The following is a 21,165-nucleotide window of genomic DNA, read 5'->3' on the forward strand; positions in this document are numbered from 1 at the left end:
TATCCTCGTAAAGCAAATAGATGAAGCTGCGACTCAAGGAGAAGTCATTATTATGGGGGACTTCAACTACCCTGAAATAGATTGGGGAACAGAAACCTGCAGTTCCAGCAAAGGTAATCGGTTTTTGACAACTATGAGAGACAATTACCTTTCACAACTGGTTCAGGACCCAACAAGGAGGGGGGCACTGCTAGACCTAATATTAACCAACAGGCCAGACCGCATATCAAATATAAGGGTTGGGGGTCACTTGGGGAATAGTGATCACAAAATAATAAGTTTTCATGTAACCTTTAATAAGATGGGTAGTAGGGGGGTGACAAGGACACTAAACTTCAGGAGGGCAAATTTCCAACGGATGAGAGAGGATCTTGGTGCAATTAACTGGGACGATATCCTGAGACACAAAAATACTCAAAGAAAATGGGAGACATTTATTAGCATCCTGGATAGGACCTGTGCACAGTATATACCGTATGGGAATAAACATACTAGAAATAGGAGGAAACCAATATGGCTAAATAGAGCTGTAAGGGGCGCAATAAGGGACAAAAAGAAAGCATTTAGAGAATTAAAGGAAGTAGGTAGTGAGGAGGCATTAAATAAATACAGAAAATTAAATAAATTCTGTAAAAAGCAAATCAAGGCAGCAAAGATTGAGACAGAGAGACTCATTGCCAGAGAGAGTAAAAATAATCCCAAAATATTCTTTAACTATATAAATAGTAAGAAACTAAAAAATGACAGTGTTGGCCCCCTTAAAAATAGTCTGGGTGAAATGGTGGATGAGGATGAGGAAAAAGCCAATATGCTAAATGACTTTTTTTCATCAGTATTTACAAAAGAAAATCCCATGGCAGCAAATATGACTAGTGATAAAAATTCCCAATTAAATGTCACCTGCTTAACCCAGCAGGAAGTACAGCGGCGGCTAAAAATAACTAAAATTGACAAATCTCCGGGCCCGGATGGGATACACCCCCGAGTACTGCAGGAACTAAGTACAGTCATTGATAGACCATTATTTTTAATCTTTAAAGACTCCATAATAACAGGGTCTGTACCACAGGACTGGCGTATAGCAAATGTGGTGCCAATATTCAAAAAAGGGGCAAAAACTGAACTCGGTAATTATAGGCCAGTAAGCTTAACCTTTACTGTGGGTAAAATCCTGGAGGGCATTCTAAGGGATGCTATGCTGGAGTATCTGAAGAGGAATAACCTCATGACCCAGTATCAGCACGGGTTTACTAGGGACCGTTCATGTCAGACTAATTTGATCAGCTTCTTTGAAGAGGTAAGTTCCGGACTGGACCAAGGGAACCCAGTGGACGTAGTATATATGGACTTTTCCAAAGCTTTTGATACGGTGCCACACAAAAGGTTGTTACATAAAATGAGAGTAATGGGGATAGGGGAAAATATGTGTAAGTGGGTTGAGAGCTGGCTCAGGGATAGGAAACAAAGGGTGGTTATTAATGGAGCACACTCGGACTGGGTCACGGTTAGCAGTGGGGTACCACAGGGGTCAGTATTGGGCCCTCTTCTTTTTAACATATTTATTAATGACCTTGTAGGGGGCATTCAGAGTAGAATTTGAATATTTGCAGATGACACTAAACTCTGCAGGGTAATCAATACAGGGGAGGACAATTTTATATTACAGGATGATTTATGTAAACTAGAAGCTTGGGCTGATAAATGGCAAATGAGCTTTAATGGGGATAAATGTAAGGTCATGCACTTGGGTAGAAGTAATAAGATGTATAACTATGTGCTTAATTCTAAAACTCTGGGCAAAACCGTCAATGAAAAAGACCTGGGTGTGTGGGTGGATGACAAACTCATATTCAGTGGCCAGTGTCAGGCAGCTGCTACAAAGGCAAATAAAATAATGGGATGTATTAAAAGAGGCATAGATGCTCATGAGGAGAACATAATTTTACCTCTATACAAGTCACTAGTTCGACCACACTTAGAATACTGTGCACAGTTCTGGTCTCCGGTGTATAAGAAAGACATAGCTGAACTGGAGCGGGTGCAGAGAAGAGCGACCAAGGTTATTAGAGGACTGGGGGGTCTGCAATACCAAGATAGGTTATTACACTTGGGGCTATTTAGTTTGGAAAAACGAAGACTAAGGGGTGATCTTATTTTAATGTATAAATATATGAGGGGACAGTACAAAGACCTTTCTGATGATCTTTTTAATCATAGACCTGAGACAGGGACAAGGGGGCATCCTCTACGTCTGGAGGAAAGAAGGTTTAAGCATAATAACAGACGCGGATTCTTTACTGTAAGAGCAGTGAGACTATGGAACTCTCTGCCGTATGATGTTGTAATGAGTGATTCATTAATTAAATTTAAGAGGGGACTGGATACCTTTCTGGAAAAGTATAATGTTACAGGGTATATACACTAGATTCCTTGATAAGGCGTTGATCCAGGGAACTAGTCTGATTGCCGTATGTGGAGTCGGGAAGGAATTTTTTTCCCCATGGTGGAGTTACTCTGTGCCACATGGGTTTTTTTTGCCTTCCCCTGGATCAACATGTTAGGGCATGTTAGGTTAGGCTATGGGTTGAACTAGATGGACTTACAGTCTTCCTTCAACCTTAATAACTATGTAACTATGTAACTATGTAACTATGTAAAACAACAACAATTAGGTAAAAACAACTGAAAACTTCAGTGTCCATAACTATTCACCCCCATAAAGTCAGTACTTTATAGTACCTCCTTTTGCAGAAATTACAACTCCAAATCGCTTTGGATAAGTCTTTATGCGCTTTCTACTTCTTCTCACTTAGATTTTTGCCATTCCTCAAGGCAAAACTGCTCCAGCTCTTTCAAGTTTGCTGCTCACCAGAGAAAACCATCTATCTTCATGTCTGACCATAGAATATCAATGGAATTAAGGTCTGGGCTTTGACTAGTCTATTGTAAAACACATGCATGTTTCCAATTAAACTACTTGATTATTGCTCTAGCAGTATGCTTTGGGTCATTGTCTTGCTGGAAGGTGAACCTCCGTCCTAGTCACAAATCACTGATAAACTTAAAAAGGTTTTGCTCAAGAATATCCCTGTATTTCTTAAGATCCATCTTCCATTCAATTTGGACTATTTTTACTGTCCCTCCTGCCGAAAAACATTCCCACAACATGATGCTGCCACCACCATGTTTCAATGTGGGATTGGTGTTCTTGGAGTGATGAGCTATGTTAGTTTGGCGATAGACATACTGTTTACCTTCATGGCAAAAAAGTTCAACTTTGGTCTCATCTGACCACAGCAACTTCCTCCATACATTTGAGAGTCTGTCAAATGTCTTTTAGCAAACTCAAAACAAGCCTTCCAATTTTTGTGTGGTTGTATGGACAGATACTTCTCAAAAACTTTGCACTTGACTTGTTTGGAGATGCAGAAAATAAATGGTGAAATTCCCAAAAGGTCATTATTGAAGCCCTTGGTTCAGAGAATTCTGGAATATCAGAAGAACTCTGGGCAATCTCCAAGAGCTGCTACTGGGCAGGTGCGGGTGGCATCATCTTGAAGAAGATTTTTTTTTTCTTTACCAGCAAGATGGTGCCACTAGTGCCTGTGCAATAGCAGCTATTTGATATCTATATCCACCAATATATACTGCTTAGCAGGTGCGGTGAACGCCATTTTCAAATTGACATTTTTTTTCCTTGCTGACTTAAATCAGCAAAAGGGATTAACCTCTTAACCCCCAAGGGTGGTTAGCATGTTAAAGAAAGGGTCAATTTATAGAATTCTGACCACTGTACCTTTATGATGTTATAACTCTGGAACGCTTGCATGGATCCCAGTAACTCTGACCCCTTAATCTCATTACATATTATACGTCATGCTAGTGGTAAAATTTCCTCGATATTGCTTGTGTTTATTTGTGAAAAAAATGGAAATTTGGCGAACATTTTGAAAATTTAGCAATTTTCCAACTTTGAATTTCCACGCTCTTAAATCACAGAGATATGTCACACAAAATACTTAATAAGTAACATTTCCCACATGTCTACTTTACATCAGCACAATTTTGGAACCAAAATGTTTTTTTTCTTAGGAAGTTATAAGGGTTAAAAGTTGACCAGCGATTTCTCATTTTTACAACACCATTTTTTTTTTAGGGACATCACATTTAAAGTCACTTTGAGGGGTCTATATAATAGAAAATACCAACGTGTGACACCATTCTAAAAACTGCACCCCTCAACATGCTCAAAACCACATTCAAGAAGTTTATTAACCCTTCAGGTGCTTCACAAGAATGTTTGTAATGTTTAAAAAAAAATGAAAATTTAACTTTATTTTACAAAAAAATTTATTTCAGGTCCAATTTGTTTGTTTTTTTACCAAGGGTGACAGGAGAAATTGGACCCCAAATGTTGTTGTACAATTTGTCCTGAGTATGCAGATACCCCATGCACTCCGTGACAGAAGTTATGTCGCTTATCAATGTTATGTAAATAAAAGCTTATAACCTGACGTTAAATTCATCCATTGGTTGTATAAATTATTCTTTTGCAAGCTGAAACCCTCCAAAATGTGGTTTAGGTTAAGAAAATAAATTGGCGTCAATGCAGAAATATTGATCAGTTAATGGACACAGAATGGTCAGATTTTGGCAAGACAAAAGTTTTGTCGCCTGGTCATATAATGCACCCAATCCTATTTTACATCCTCAGCTATGCTCAGTAAATGATCGGTTAATTAGTGTGTGTATAAAAAGAAACCCAGCACCCCAGACCTTAACTTTTACTGCAACTTGAGCTCTGACAACATGCCAAAAATCCACACTGTGACCAAAGCCTGGATTATTAAGAGGCTGAGGACCAGATCCACTGCAGAGGGGGCTGGCACCTTTAATGTGTCTCAGCGTCAAGTACAAAGAATTAAAAAAAGATTTGAAGAGACTGGAGATGTGTTTGACAAGCCCAAGTCCGGCAGACCCCGCAAGACAACTGCTCAGGAGGAACGTTTTTTGGTTAGAAAATCCAAAACAAGCCCCTCTTCCACTGCAGCAGAGTTCCAACAGGCCTGGTCACTTCAAGTCCCTGTGTCAACTAGAACAGTTTGTAGGATTCTGTCTCAAAATGGCCTCCATGGTCGAATGAGATCCCAGAAGCCAGCACTAAACAAAAGGCAAATAAAAAACGGTGTGGCATTTGCAAAGTCCCACAGCCTGCTAAACAGATGGATGCTGGAAAAGTGCAGAAGGTGGATTTCTCTGATGAATCTTCAGTAGAATTACACCACAGCCACCGCAAATACTGCAGGAGACCTACTGGAGCCCATATGGATCCAAAATACACCCAGAAAACAGTTAAATTTGGTGGCGGAAATATCATGGTCTGGGGTTACATTCAGTATGGGGGTGTGTGAAACATTTGCAAGGTGGAAGGCAATATCAATAGTCTAAAATATCAAGAAGTATTAGCTACCTCTTAAATTCCAAATCATAAAAGGGGTCAAATTCTGCAGCAGGATGGTGCTCCATCTCATACATCCATCTCTACAGCAAAGTCCCTCCAGGCAAAAAAGATCAATTTGCTCAAGAACTGGCCAGCCCAGTCACAAGACATGAACATCATTGAACATGTTTGGGGTAGGATGAAAGAGGAAGCTTGGAAGACAACTCCAAAGAATCTAGATGAACTCTGGGAGGCATTTAAGACTGCATTCTTTGCTATTCCTGATGACTTCATTAATAAATTGTATGAATCATTGTTGAACTGCATGGATGCAGTCCTTCAAGCTCATGGAAGTCACACGAAACAATAAATATGACTCTAATAACACCACAACTTCAATCACCAATGTTATACAACATATATTTGTATTTTAAGTTAATTATTTGTTTGAATATCACATTATTTTCTGTGGGAGACAAAACTTTTGTCTTGCCAAAATCTGACCATTCTGTGTGCAATAACTGATCAATATTTCTGCATTGATGCCAATTTATTTTCTTAACCTAAACCACATTTCGGAGGGTTTCAGCTTTCAAAAGAATTATTTATACAACCAAAAGGATGAATTTAACATCAGGTTATAAGCTTTTATTTACATAACATGGATAAGCGACATAACTTCTGTCAGGGAGTGTATGTGGGGGGAACCACTGTTTGGGCGCATGGCAGAGTTCGGAAGGGAAGGAGAGCCGTTTGACTTTTCAATGCAAAATTGGCTGGAATTGAGATAGGACGCCATGTCCTGTTTGGAGAGCCCCCAATGTGCCGAAACACTGGAAACCCCATCAAGTGACACCATTTTGGATAGTAGACCCCATAAGGAATTTATCTAGATGTGTGGTAAGCACTTTGACCCCCTTCAAGTGCTTTACAGAAGTTAATAATGTAGAGCCTTAAAAATAATAAATTATATTTTTAGACAAAAATGAATTTTTCACCCCCTATTTTTTATTTTCCCAAGGGTAACAGGAGAAATTGAACCCGAAAAGTTGTTGTGTAATTTTTCCTGAGTACGCTGACACCCCATATGTGGGGGTAAACCACTGTGTGGGTGCACGGCAGAGCTCGGAAGGGAAGGAGCACTGTTTTACTTTTTCAACACAGAATTGGCTGGAATTGAGATCAGACGCCATGTCGCGGTTGGAGAGCCCCTGATGTGCCTAAACAGTGGAAATCCCCCAATTCTAACTCCAACCCTAACCCGAACACACTCCTAACCTTAATCCCAATCCTAACCATAACCACACCCCTAACCCGGACACACCCCTAACCCTAATTCCAACCCTAACCATACCCCTAACCCCAACACACCTTTAACCCTAATCCCAACCCTAACCATAACCCTAACCACACCCCTAATCCTGACACAACCCTAACCTTAAGCTCAATCCTAATCCCTACCGTAAAAGTAATTCAAACCCTAACCCTATCTCTAGCCCCAACCCAAACCCTAACTTTAGCCCCATTCCAAACCCTAACTGTAGCCCCAACCTTAACCCTAACCCTAATGGGAAAACAGAAATAAATATTTTTTCCCATAACTAAGGGGGCATGAAGGGGGATTTGATTTATTATTTATAGCGGGATTTTATAACGGGTTTTTGTTTGGCAGCTGTCACACACTAAAAGACGCTTTTTATTGCAATAAATAGTTTTTGCATCACCACATTTTGAGAAGCATAATTTTTCCATATTTTGTCCCACAGAGTCACGTGAGGTCTTGTTTTTTGCAGGACGAATTGGCATTTATATTAGTACCATTTTCGGGCACATGACATTTTTTGATCACTTTTTATTATTCGGGCAGCATATGGATAGCACTGCAGCCTTGCAGCTCTGGGGTCCTGGGTTCTAATCCCTCCTTGGATAGCATCTGCAAAGAGTTTGTATGTTCTCTCCGTGTTTGCGTGGGTTTCCTGCCACATTCCAAAGACATACTGATAGGGATTTTAGATTGTGAGCCCCATTTGGGACAGTGATGATAATGTGTGTAAAGCGCTGCGGAATATGTTAGCGCTATATAAAAATAAAGATTATTATTACAACATTTGTTAGGCAGAATGAACAAAAACCAGCAATTCATGAATTTCTTTTGGGTGGAGCGTTTATACCGTTCTGCATGTGGTAAAATTGATAAAGCAGCTTTATTATTCAGGTCAGTACAATTACAGCGATACCTCATTTATATAATTTTGTTATGTTTTGGTGCTTTTATACAATAAAAACTATTTTATCTAAAAAATAATTATTTTTGCATCTCTTTATTCCGAGGTCTATAACTTTTTTTATTTTTTTGCTGATGATGCCGAATGGTGGCTATTTTTTTTGCGGGACAAGATGACGTTTTAAGTAGGGTTGAGCGACCTTTACTTTTATAGGATCGGGTCGGGTTTCACGAAACCCGACTTTTTCAAAAGTCGGGTCGAGTGAAATCGGCCGATCCTATAAAAAAGTCGGGGTCGGGGTCGGCCGAAACTCGAAACCCAATGCAGTGCATTGGGTTTCCAATGGTTCCCAGGGTCTGAAGGAGCGGAAACTCTCCTTCAGGCCCTGGGATCCATATTTAAGTGTAAAATAAAGAATTAAAATAAAAAATATCGCTATACTTACACTCTGACGGGCCCTGGTACTAACCGGGAACCTTCCTTCCTTAGAATCAGCCTTCCAAGACCTGCGGTGACGTCACGGTGACGTCGCGGCTTGTGATTGGTCGCGCGGCCCCCATGTGACCGCTCGCGCGACCAATCACAAGCCGCAACGTCACCGTGACGTCACCGAAGGCCCTGGAAGGGCTGATTCTTAGGAAGGAAGGCTGCCGGAACGAAGCCGAGGGTGAGTATATTCCTATTAGGTATATACTCACCCTCGGACACGCCCTGCTTCTTTCCGACAGCCTTCCTTCCTAAGAATCAGCCCTTCCAGGGCCTTCGGTGACGTCACGGTGACGTCGCGGCTTGTGATTGGTCGCGCGAGCGGTCACATGGGGGCCGCGCGACCAATCACAAGCCGCCACGTCACCGTGACGTCACCGCAGGTCTTGGAAGGCTGATTCTAAGGAAGGAAGGTTCCCGGTTAGTACCAGGGCCCGTCAGAGTGTAAGTATAGCGATATTTTTTATTTTAATTCTTTATTTTACACTTAAATCTGAATTCCGATACCAATTCCCGATATCTTAAACATATCGGGAATCGGTATGGGAATTCCGATTCCAGATTCAGAAGATCGCCGACCTCATGGCCGACCCCACACAGGGGTCGGGTCGGGTCGGGTTTCATGAAACCCGACTTTGCCAAAAGTCGGCGACTTCTGAAAATTGCCGACCCGTTTCGCTCAACCCTAGTTTTAAGCACTACCATGTTTATTTATACCCATCTTTTTGATTGCATGTTATTCCACTTTTTGTTCGGCGGTGATAAAGCATTGTTTTTTGCCTCGGTTTTTTTTACGCTGTTCACTGAAGGGGTTAACTAGTGGGACAGTTTTATAGGTCGGGTCATTACGGATGCGGCAATACTGAATATGTGTACTTTTATTGTTTTTTTTGCTTTTTTTTACACAAAGAAATCTATTTATTGGAACAATATTTTTTTTCTTTATTTATACATTTTTAAAGACATTTTTTTACACATGTTAACTTTTCTTTTTTACTTCTTTTATATTGTCCCAGGGTGGGACATCACTATATAATGTCAGATCGCTGATCTGATACTTTGCAGAGCACTGTGACAGATTAGCGATATGACAGGCAGGCAGTGCAGGAGGCTTGCCGGCGCCTACTCTCAGCAAGCACTGACAAGCCATCTCCCTGCAGGACCTGGAAGGACCCTGTGGCCATCTTGGATCCAGGGCCTGCAGGGAGGAGAACGGAGGAGATGCTCGGAACAACCTGATCCCATTGCGTTGTTCTGAGGGTCTCAGGGAAGCACGCAGGGAGCCCCCTCCCTGCGCCATGCTTCCCTATGCCATCGGAACACTGCGATCTTATTTGATCTCAGTGTTCCAGGGGTTAATGTGTTGGGAGCGATCCGTGACCGCTCATGGCATATAGTGCCAGGTGTCAGCTGCGATAATCAGCTGATACCCGGCCACTATCAGCCCTGTGAGCGCGACTGATAGCGTATGACGTACTATCCCGGCCATGGAAATTAAGTCCCAGGTCCCATGGATGGGATAGTACGTCCGATGGCGGAAAGTGTTGTGAATTTGGATTCTGGGCTCCCCCGGTGGCCGCTTGTGGAATTGGACTTGTCATCCTCTTTCCTGTTTCACCTGATTCCATCAGTAGTGGGTGTCGCTATTTAAGCTCATTTCTCTGGTGGTTTCTTGCCGGTCAACAATGTTATCTGATGCCTCTCAGTGCTTGTTCCTGCTTCTAGACTACTACTAGATAAGTTGGACTTTTGTCCATGTTTTGTTTTGCCTATTTGTTCCAGTTCACAGCTGAAGTTTTGTTACTGTGTCTGGAAAGCTCTCGTTGATCAGGGATTGCTACTCTGGCGTTATGAGTTAATGCCAGAGTTTAAGGTAATCTCTGGATGGTGTTTTGTTAGTGTTTTTCTGCTGACCATGAAAGTATACTATCTGTCTTCTGCTATCTAGTAAGCGGACCTCAAATTTGCTAAGACTATTTTCCTGCTGCGTTTGTTGTTTCATCTGAACTCACCGTCATTATATGTGGGGGGCTACTGTCTTCTTTGGAATATTTCTCTAGAGGTGAGCCAGGTCTTATATTTCCCTCTGCTAGCTATTTAGGTCTTAGGCCAGAGCTGGGCATCTAGCGATAAATAGGAAATGCTACCTGGCTATTTCTAGTTGCGCGGCAGGCTTAGTTCATGGTCAGTATAGTTCCATCTTCCGAGAGCTTGTCCCTCTATAGGCTTGCTATGATCTCTGCCTGCAGAGATCATGACAGTTTGACCGGCCAGTAAAGTGTTAAAGACCCAGGTTGAGAAAGGAGAGTTATAAGAAGTCTGCTGAAATTTTTTTTTTTTTTCCTCCAGTCTGCCTTGCTGCAGTCTTTTCTCTCTCTCTCCTCCTAATCTCTGTATGCTCTGTGTGCACCTGACAATAATGGATCTCCAGAGTGTAACTGCGGGTTTGAATAATCTCATCACGAAAGTACAAAATTTACAAGATTTTGTGGTACATGCTCCGGTATCTGAGCCGAGAATTCCTTTGCCGGAGTTCTTCACAGGGAATAGAGCTAGCTTCCAGAATTTCCGAAATAATTGTAAGCTTTATTTGTCCCTGAAGTCTCGTTCAGCTGGAGACCCTGCTCAGCAGGTTAGGATTGTGATTTCCTTGCTCAGGGGTGACCCTCAAGATTGGGCCTTCTCATTGCCAGCAGGGGATCCTGCGTTACGCGATGTGGATGCGTTTTTTCTGGCCTTGGGCTTGCTTTATGAGGAACCTCATTTGGAACTTCAGGCAGAAAAAACTTTGATGGCACTATCTCAGGGGCAAGACGAAGCTGAAGTTTTCTGCCAAAAATTCCGTAAATGGTCTGTGCTTACTCAGTGGAATGAGTGCGCCTTGGCGGCAACTTTCAGAGAAGGTCTCTCTGATGCCGTTAAGGATGTTATGGTGGGGTTCCCTTTGCCTGCAGGTCTGAATGAGTCCATGACAATGGCTATTCAGATTGATAGGCGTCTGCGGGAGCGCAAACCGGTGCACCATCTGGCGGTGTCTATGGAAAAGACGCCAGAAAGTATGCAGTGTGATAGAATTCTGTCCAGGAGCGAGCGACAGAATTTTAGACGGAAGAATGGATTGTGTTTCTATTGTGGGGATTCTACTCATGTTATATCAGCATGCTCTAGGCGTACAAAGAAGCTTGATAAGTCTGTTTCCATTAGCACCATTCAGTCTAAGTTTATTTTGTCTGTAACCCTGATTTGCTCTTTGTCATCCATTGCCACGGACGCCTATGTTGACTCTGGCGCCGCTCTGAGTCTTATGGATTGGTCCTTTGCCAATCGTTGTGGTTTTGATTTAGAGCCTTTGGAGACTCTTATTCCTCTGAAGGGGATTGACTCCACCCCATTGGCTAATAATAAACCACAATACTGGACACAAGTAGCCATGCGTATCAATCCGGATCACCAGGAGATTATTCGTTTCCTGGTGCTGTATAATTTACATGACGATTTGGTACTGGGATTGCCATGGTTGCAGTCTCACAACCCAGTCTTGGACTGGAGAGCAATGTCTGTGTTGAGCTGGGGATGTAAGGGTATTCATGGGGACGTACCTTTGGTTTCTATTTCGTCGTCCATTCCCTCTGAAGTCCCTGAGTTCCTCTCTGATTATCAAGACGTCTTTGACGAACCCAAGCTTGGGTCGTTACCTCCGCACCGTGAGTGCGATTGTGCCATAGATTTGATACCGGGTTGTAAATATCCAAAGGGTCGTTTGTTTAATTTGTCTGTGCCGGAACATGCTGCTATGCGGGAATATATAAAGGAGTCTTTGGAAAAGGGACATATTCGTCCATCCTCTTCTCCCTTGGGAGCTGGGTTTTTCTTTGTCTCAAAAAAAGACGGCTCTTTGAGACCATGTATTGATTATCGGCTTCTGAATAAGATCACTGTTAAGTATCAATACCCATTGCCATTGCTTACTGATTTGTTTGCTCGTATAGAGGGTGCTAAGTGGTTCTCTAAAATTGATCTTCGTGGGGCGTATAATTTGGTGCGGATCAGGCAGGGGGATGAGTGGAAGACCGCATTTAATACGCCCGAGGGCCACTTTGAGTATTTGGTCATGCCTTTTGGTCTTTCTAATGCCCCTTCAGTTTTCCAGTCTTTTATGCATGATATTTTCCGCGATTTTCTGGATAAATTTATGATAATATATCTGGATGATATTCTGATTTTTTCTGATGACTGGGACTCTCATGTCCAGCAGGTCAGGAGAGTTTTTCAGGTTCTGCGGTCTAATTCTTTATGTGTGAAGGGGTCTAAGTGCGTTTTTGGGGTCCAGAAAATTTCCTTTTTGGGGTATATTTTTTCTCCCTCTTCCATTGATATGGATCCCGTCAAGGTGCAAGCTATTTGTGACTGGACTCAGCCCTCCTCTCTTAAGGGTCTTCAGAGATTTTTGGGCTTTGCCAACTTTTACCGCCGATTTATTGCTGGTTTTTCGGATGTCGTTAAACCACTGACTGATTTGACCAGACAAGGCGCTGATGTTGCTAATTGGTCCCCTCATGCTGTAGAGGCCTTTCAGGAGCTTAAGCGCCGTTTTGCCTCTGCCCCTGTGTTGCGTCAGCCTGATGTGAATCTGCCTTTTCAGGTTGAGGTTGACGCTTCGGAGATCGGAGCTGGGGCAGTGTTGTCGCAGAAAGGTTCCGACTGCTCCGTCATTAGGCCTTGTGCCTTCTTTTCTCGCAAATTTTCGCCCGCAGAGCGGAATTATGATGTTGGGAATCGGGAGCTTTTGGCCATGAAGTGGGCGTTTGAGGAGTGGCGCCATTGGCTCGAGGGGGCTAGACATCAGGTGGTGGTATTGACTGACCACAAAAATTTGATTTATCTTGAGACTGCCAGACGCCTGAATCCTAGACAGGCGCGCTGGTCTTTATTTTTTTCTCGCTTTAATTTTGTGGTGTCATACCTACCGGGTTCTAAGAATGTTAAGGCAGATGCCCTTTCTAGGAGTTTTGACCCGGACTCTCCTGGTAATTCTGAACCCACAGGTATCCTTAGGGAGGGAGTAATTTTGTCGGCCGTTTCTCCTGATCTGCGGCGGTCCTTGCAAGAGTTTCAGGCGGATAGACCGGATCGTTGTCCGCCTGATAGACTGTTTGTTCCGGATGATTGGACCAGCAGAGTCATCTCTGAGGTACATTCTTCTGCATTGGCAGGTCATCCCGGAATTTTTGGTACCAGGGATTTGGTGGCAAGATCCTTCTGGTGGCCTTCTCTGTCACGAGATGTGCGAGTCTTTGTGCAGTCATGTGACGTTTGTGCTCGGGCCAAGTCTTGTAGTTCTCGGGCTAGCGGACTGCTGTTGCCCTTGCCTATTCCTAAGAGGCCTTGGACACACATCTCGATGGATTTTATTTCAGATCTGCCTGTTTCCCAGAAGATGTCTGTCATCTGGGTGGTCTGTGACCGTTTCTCTAAAATGGTCCATTTGGTTCCTCTGCCCAAGTTGCCTTCTTCTTCTGAGTTGGTTCCTCTGTTTTTTCAGAATGTTGTCCGATTGCACGGTATTCCTGAGAATATTGTTTCTGACAGAGGTACCCAATTTGTGTCTAGATTTTGGCGGGCATTCTGTGCTAGGATGGGCATAGATTTGTCTTTTTCGTCTGCTTTTCACCCTCAGACTAATGGCCAGACCGAGCGGACTAATCAGACCCTTGAGACATATCTGAGGTGTTTTGTCTCTGCTGACCAGGATGATTGGGTTGCTTTTTTGCCATTGGCAGAGTTCGCCCTCAATAATCGGGCCAGTTCTTCCACCTTGGTGTCCCCGTTTTTCTGTAATTCGGGGTTTCACCCTCGATTTTCCTCCGGTCAGGTGGAATCCTCGGATTGTCCTGGAGTGGATGCGGTGGTAGAGAGATTGCATCACATTTGGGGGCAGGTTATGGACAATTTGAAGTTGTCCCAGGAGAAGACTCAGCGTTTTGCCAACCGTCATCGTCGTGTTGGTTCTCGGCTTTGTGTTGGAGATTTAGTGTGGTTGTCTTCTCGTTTTGTCCCTATGAGGGTCTCTTCTCCTAAGTTTAAACCTCGGTTCATCGGCCCTTATAGAATATTGGAGATTCTTAATCCTGTTTCTTTCCGTTTGGACCTCCCTGCGTCCTTTTCCATTCATAACGTTTTTCATCGGTCGTTATTGCGCAGGTATGAGGTACCTGTTGTACCTTCAGTTGAGCCTCCTGCTCCGGTGTTGGTTGAGGGTGAGTTGGAGTACGTTGTGGAGAAAATTTTGGACTCTCGTGTTTCCAGACGGAAACTCCAGTATCTGGTCAACTGGAAGGGTTACGGCCAGGAGGATAATTCTTGGGTCAATGCATCTGATGTTCATGCTTCTGATCTTGTTCGTGCCTTCCATAGGGCTCATCCTGGTCGCCCTGGTGGATCTGGTGAGGGTTCGGTGCCCCCTCCTTGAGGGGGGGGTACTGTTGTGAATTTGGATTCTGGGCTCCCCCGGTGGCCGCTTGTGGAATTGGACTTGTCATCCTCTTTCCTGTTTCACCTGATTCCATCAGTAGTGGGTGTCGCTATTTAAGCTCATTTCTCTGGTGGTTTCTTGCCGGTCAACAATGTTATCTGATGCCTCTCAGTGCTTGTTCCTGCTTCTAGACTACTACTAGATAAGTTGGACTTTTGTCCATGTTTTGTTTTGCCTATTTGTTCCAGTTCACAGCTGAAGTTTTGTTACTGTGTCTGGAAAGCTCTCGTTGATCAGGGATTGCTACTCTGGCGTTATGAGTTAATGCCAGAGTTTAAGGTAATCTCTGGATGGTGTTTTGTTAGTGTTTTTCTGCTGACCATGAAAGTATACTATCTGTCTTCTGCTATCTAGTAAGCGGACCTCAAATTTGCTAAGACTATTTTCCTGCTGCGTTTGTTGTTTCATCTGAACTCACCGTCATTATATGTGGGGGGCTACTGTCTTCTTTGGAATATTTCTCTAGAGGTGAGCCAGGTCTTATATTTCCCTCTGCTAGCTATTTAGGTCTTAGGCCAGAGCTGGGCATCTAGCGATAAATAGGAAATGCTACCTGGCTATTTCTAGTTGCGCGGCAGGCTTAGTTCATGGTCAGTATAGTTCCATCTTCCGAGAGCTTGTCCCTCTATAGGCTTGCTATGATCTCTGCCTGCAGAGATCATGACAGGAAAGGGTTTAAGGTTGGTTTCACACTTGCATTGGGCAGAGCTGCGGAGGGCTGCCTGGTTCCTCCGTTAAGCCCCGCCCACTGCTGCACCTCTTCCATTCGGCTCCGCCTATGTCGGCATGCGTCCTGCGTACCTATCTTTAACATTGGGTACGCAGGCCATGCTAATGTATGCGAATGCCTCCGCATGCATCATTTTGACATTGCATTTTGTTGCGGTTGGTGCAGCATCAAAACGTAGATGGAGCTTAATGGAAGACGTGCAGCAGTGGGCGGGGCTTAAATGAGGAACCACCCAACTCTCCACAGCTCTGCCCAATGCAAAAGTGAAACCAGCCTAAATGCACGGTAATCATGCAATTATGATGCAGCTCAGGTGCCACGGCTGGCACATGCCTGCAGAAGTGTTTTTTTTTCTATTCAGTATGTTCAGGTATTCATTATGCAAACTAGGGGGCAGGTCAGTAAGGCATCAGTGACCTGTCAGCAGTCTGCATTATGAATACCTAATCAGTAAGAAAAAGGAGGAAAAACACACATAAAAATCCTTTATTCACAAAAACATTCCCCACAAATGCCCTCATTCTTCCATTTATAAAAAAAAAAAAAAAAAAATAAACAAATTCTATTCAGTTCTGAAGTAGTTCAATGATCACATAATGTCTCACATCGTCTGGAGCCTTTCACATCACCACTGCCAGGCACACTGTACCACGAGACCAGCCAGTTATAAACTGATGTTATGTCAGTGAGGTTACATAGGGAGAACATCACAAACTCCTTGCAGATATTGTTCTTGGTGGGAATTGAACTTAGGATCCCAGCAATGGAAAGCAACAAAGCTAATCACTGAGCCACTATGATTCTCTATGTTAGGATGTAAGATAGTTTACAGTGCAAGGTCTATTGTCCAAGTAATACGATTAAATTAAAGACGCACTCCCAATTTTATCCTCTTAAAGGGAACATCTCACTAGTGATTTCATGTCTAAACTAAGAATAGCACCTTATCTCCATAATGACTGCCAATACGTCTTTTTGCTGACCTGAGATATAAGAGAATAGCATCCCCATACAGGTGACATTCCAGCAGCTGTCCACTTAGGAAGCAACACTGTTTGACAATCAATTTCACATGCTGTTGTGCAAATGGAATAGACAACAGATGGAAATTATTGGCAATTATCAAGACACCCTCAATAACGAAGTGATTCTGCAGGTGGGAACCACAGACCACATCTCAGTACCAATGCTTTGTGGCTTAGGTTTTAGTCACTTTTGAATTTTGGCTGTGCTTTCACATTTGTGGTAGCATGAGACGAACTCTACAACCCACACAAGTGTCTCAGGTAGTGCAGTTCATCCAGGATGGCACATCAATGCGAGCTGTGGCAAGAAGGTTTGCTGTGTCTGTCAGCGTAGTGTCCAGAGGCTGGAATCACTACCAGGAGACAGGCCAGTACACCAGGAGACATGGAGGTGGCCGTAGGCAACAACCCAGCAGCAGGACCGCTACCTCAGCCTTTGTGCAAGGAAGAACAGGAGGAGTACTGCCAGAGCCCTGCAAAATGACCTCCTGCAGGCCACAAATGTGCATGTGTCTGCACAAATGGTTAGAAACCAACTCCATGAGGATGGTCTGAGTGCCCGACATCCACAGATAGGGTTGTGCTCGCAGCCCAACACCGTGCAGGACACTTGTCATTTGCCACAGAACACCAGGATTGGCAAATTCACCACGGGCGCCCTGTGCTCTTCACAGATGAAAGCAGGTTCACACTGAGCACATGTGATGGATGTGACAGAGTCTGGGGATGCCATGGAGAGCGATCTGCTGCCTGCAACATCCTTCAGCATGACTGGTTTGGCAGTAGGTCAGTAATGGTGTGAGGTGGCATTTCTTTGGAGGGCCGCACAGCCCTCCATGTGCTCGCCAGAGGTAGCCTGACTGCCATTAGGTACCGAGAACCTTAGACCCCTTGTGAGACAATATGCTGGTGTGGTTGGCCCTGGGTTCCTCCTTATGCAGGACAGTGCTAGGCCTCATGTGGCTGGAGTGTGTCAGCAGTTCCTGCAAGATGAAGGCATTAAAGCTATGGACTGGCCCGCACCTTCCCCAGACCTGAATCTGATTGAACACATCTGTGACATTATGTCTTGCACCATCCACCAACATCACGTTGCTCCACAGAATGTCCAGGAGTTGGCGCTGACAGACACAGCAAACCTTCTTGTCACATCTAGCATTGATGTACCATCTTAGATGAGCTGCACTACCTGAGCCACTTGTGTGGGTTGTAGAATCCGTCTCATGCAACCACGAGTGTGAAAGCACAACCAACATTCAAAAGTGAACAAAACATCAGCCAGAAAGCATTGGTACTGAGATGTCATCTGTGGTCCCCACCTGTAGAACCTCTCCTTTATTGAGTGTCTTGATAATTTCCAATAATTTCCATCTGTTTTCTATTTCATTTGCACAACAGCATGTGAAATTGATTGTCAATCAGTTTTGCTTCCTAAGTGGATAGTTTGATTTCACAGAAATTTGATTTACTTGGAGTTATATTCTGTTGTTTAAGTGTTCCCTTTATTTTTTTGAGCAGTGTATATTATAAAGATGAATTTTCTACATATAACACAGTTCTTTTTGTAATATGGCAGGAGGTGGTCAGTGAGAAACTCCATATATTTTGCCAAAGTCATTTGCTATAGGGCCCCTCAAGCACTCTGCCCAATATTCCTGCCCAAGAAATGACTTTACCACTTCCTCACTGACTTTATGGCCTTGTTGGGATATGGTGGCCATCCACTACTCCATCCATCTGGACCATCCAGGGTTGCACAGCTCATATCAGTGAAAAAGACTGTTTTAAAACTAGTCTTCATACACTGCTCAAAAAAATAAAGGGAACACTTAAACAACAGAATATAACTCCAAGTAAATCAAACTTCTGTGAAATCAAACTGTCCACTTAGGAAGCAACACTGATTGACAATCAATTTCTACATTGAAATGACACTAGGAACAGAAGGATTTTTTGTGGCCTCTGGATCTGGCCTCCATAACACACTAGATGCTACAAAGTATTTGAAAGTCAGGTCTCATACTGTATGACACTAGGAACAGAAGGATTTTTGGGTGGCCATTGGATCAGGCCTCTACAGCTTAATTTCAACCAAACAAAATGAAAACGAGGGATATGTCAAGCTGCCTAACTTTTTGCAACTGAAAAATTATATTTTTTTAATGTACCTTAGGTCTGCAGACAGTTTCTAATAACCACTAAATGACAAGGTGGGATACAGCAGGCTTTTTCACATTTAGCTAGTGAAAAAATATTATTTAGAATGCTATACTAGGACATGTGCCCTGCTGACTTTGTCTGTGGACCTCAGTAATAGCCCCCCAAAAAATGCTGGAAGGTAAATTTAGCAGTCACACTGGACCCTAGCTATCTACACTATCTGACTGATATACAACTGCCTAGCTAACTAGCTAAAATCTTGATGTTAACAGTGCCAGCGTCAGGAGCAGCCTCTCTGCGCTGTTACAGTGCCAAAATGGTGCTAAAACAAGGTGTCCGCTATTTATATTTATAAAAATTACATCATTATGACACTTAAATCAAATTTGCCTAATAGCTTTGAACACGGTATCAGTTAGGTCCAAAACCTGTGCTGAATAATTTAGAGACTTTAGATTTTTTTCCAGCAACTGACCTCCACCCCTATTCTTTTCTTTTTTTGGTCAGAGTCAAAGTGCACCTTCAGTTCAAAATAACCCCCTCCCTACCAATAATATCACCATTAATATTTTGACAGGGCAAAACTTACTTTGCCTTCTGGCTCCATTATAGATTTGCATATGTATGAGTTTTCATCAGCAATAACGAAAGACCCAGTATTCATTGTTTTATGAAGGTTAATCTGTATTACTGACTTCTTTATGTAGTCTTTAAATTCTCCCTGCAGAGATATTGTAGAATATATAGATATGGAGAGAGACAAAATGGTAAGGAATTAATTTGCAGTAGACTTAGGCAGAAATCTACACAAATCACAAAAAGTTAATCTGGACATTATTTATTTGTTCAGAATAGAGTAATAAGAACGTTTAACTACTTATTCAGATTTGATAAATAACAAAATGCTGTACTTACAGTTTGTAGCAAAACTGTATCAGCAGTTGCTAAGTTACAAGGAACACAGTGACACCAAACATCCAGCTCTGGCTTCCAATAAAAGAGCAATTTCAGGAACCCTAAAGACAATATGTAACCAAGTATATTCAAAATATTTCTCCACCTCTCTGATTTATATCCGAATATCTCCTGAAAAAGAAGAAAAGAATATTAGAAGAACAAAATAAAAATGGACTGGTATTAAAGAGGAACTTTCACCATTGTTGTTATGTTGAACTGGACACGTGATGTAATCGTGGCTACAGAGTATGATAAAATGTTGTTATACTTATTGTTCTTTTTTTAAAATGTTGCTTTTTCTTTGTGGAGAAATTAGAAATCAAAGTAATTAGCTCCTAATGAGCTAATTTTCGTTAAGTTCAAGTTGGTTTTATCAGATAGTTCTCACTGTGGACATATATTACTTCCATATGTATTTATTCCACATGTATAACTAAGACTAGTGATGGGCGAGCAAAAAAAGCTCAGGTGCTCGTTACTCAAATCATGAAAATCGTAATGCTCGGTTGCTTGACTCGAGTGACTAGTGTAACGGAAGTCAATGGGAAATGAGCATTTTTTCAGCAGACCCGACCAGGAGGTCTGGGAGGCAAGGAAAACCATTGAAATGAATGGAAGCACTGCTGAAATGGAATAGGACCAGCATGGAAAGACGGCTGGACGCATCTCTGACTCTCAGGTCCCTGCTGGGAACAATGTTGTGAGAGTATTACATCACTCTTATGGACTGACACTAAAACATATAAAACCAAAGAAAATGGAGTTTACAGGAAATAACCCTATTAAACTTTATTTCCTGTATAACTTGTATGTAAGGCAAAATATAAAAAAAGAGAAGAAAAAACACTAGCCATCTCTCACCATATTTCCCTGTTGTTTTTAGCAAAATATAAATAAATAATTTTAAAAAATGATGTGGAGCCCCTCCTATTTTTAACCCCTTTCCGACATTGAGTGAAAAAGTATGCCAATGTCGAACTCGCCCTGTTCCCCACTCAGCACAGGAGCCTGCACCTTGTGTCACTAATCCCGCCCATCGGACACATGATCGCATGTCACTGATGGGTTGGCATAACAACCAGAAGTCTCCAGCAGACGTCTATGGTTGTCATAGCCAGATTTCTATGAGCGCCGCAAGTGAGCATTTCTGCTAAACACAGGCGATCTGATCATCGCCTGTGTGTAGCAGAGGTGATCGAAGTAGTGCAGCTTTTAGTCTCCCATGGAGACTATTGAAGCATGCGAAAAGTAAAAAAAAGTTTTTAAAAGTACAAAAAAATGAAATTTCAAATCACCCCTCTTTTCCACATTCAAAATACAGCAATAAAAAAATCAAATATACACATTTGATATCGCCACGTTCAGAATCGCCCGATCTATCAATGTATAAAAATAATTAACCCTTTTGCTAAACAGTGTAATGAGAAAAAAATTCAAAACTTCAGAATTACTTTTTATTATTATCCACTACATTGCAACAAAATGCAATAATGGGCAATCAAAAGATGATATCCACACCAAAATGGTATCAATAAAAATGTCAGCTCGGTACACAAAAAATAAGCCCTCCACCAGCCCCAAATCACGAAAAATGAAGATGCTACTGGTCT

General features: G+C 42.6%; 1 protein-coding gene across 1 annotated transcript in view; it reads right to left on the bottom strand.

The window, feature by feature from the left end:
- LOC143808064 (putative cation-transporting ATPase 13A4) overlaps nt 1–21,165 on the bottom strand; it is a 536,127-nt gene that overhangs the window by 379,833 nt on the left and 135,129 nt on the right. The window contains exons 2-3 of the mRNA XM_077290323.1: nt 19,514–19,684; nt 19,188–19,319 (exon numbers count right to left, since the gene is read on the bottom strand). Of these exons, the coding sequence (XP_077146438.1) occupies nt 19,188–19,319; nt 19,514–19,684 (303 nt within the window). The remainder of the gene's footprint in view (nt 1–19,187; nt 19,320–19,513; nt 19,685–21,165) is intronic.

This window comes from Ranitomeya variabilis, chromosome 2 (genome assembly GCF_051348905.1).
Source record: "Ranitomeya variabilis isolate aRanVar5 chromosome 2, aRanVar5.hap1, whole genome shotgun sequence".
NCBI classification, from domain to species: Eukaryota; Metazoa; Chordata; class Amphibia; order Anura; family Dendrobatidae; genus Ranitomeya; species Ranitomeya variabilis.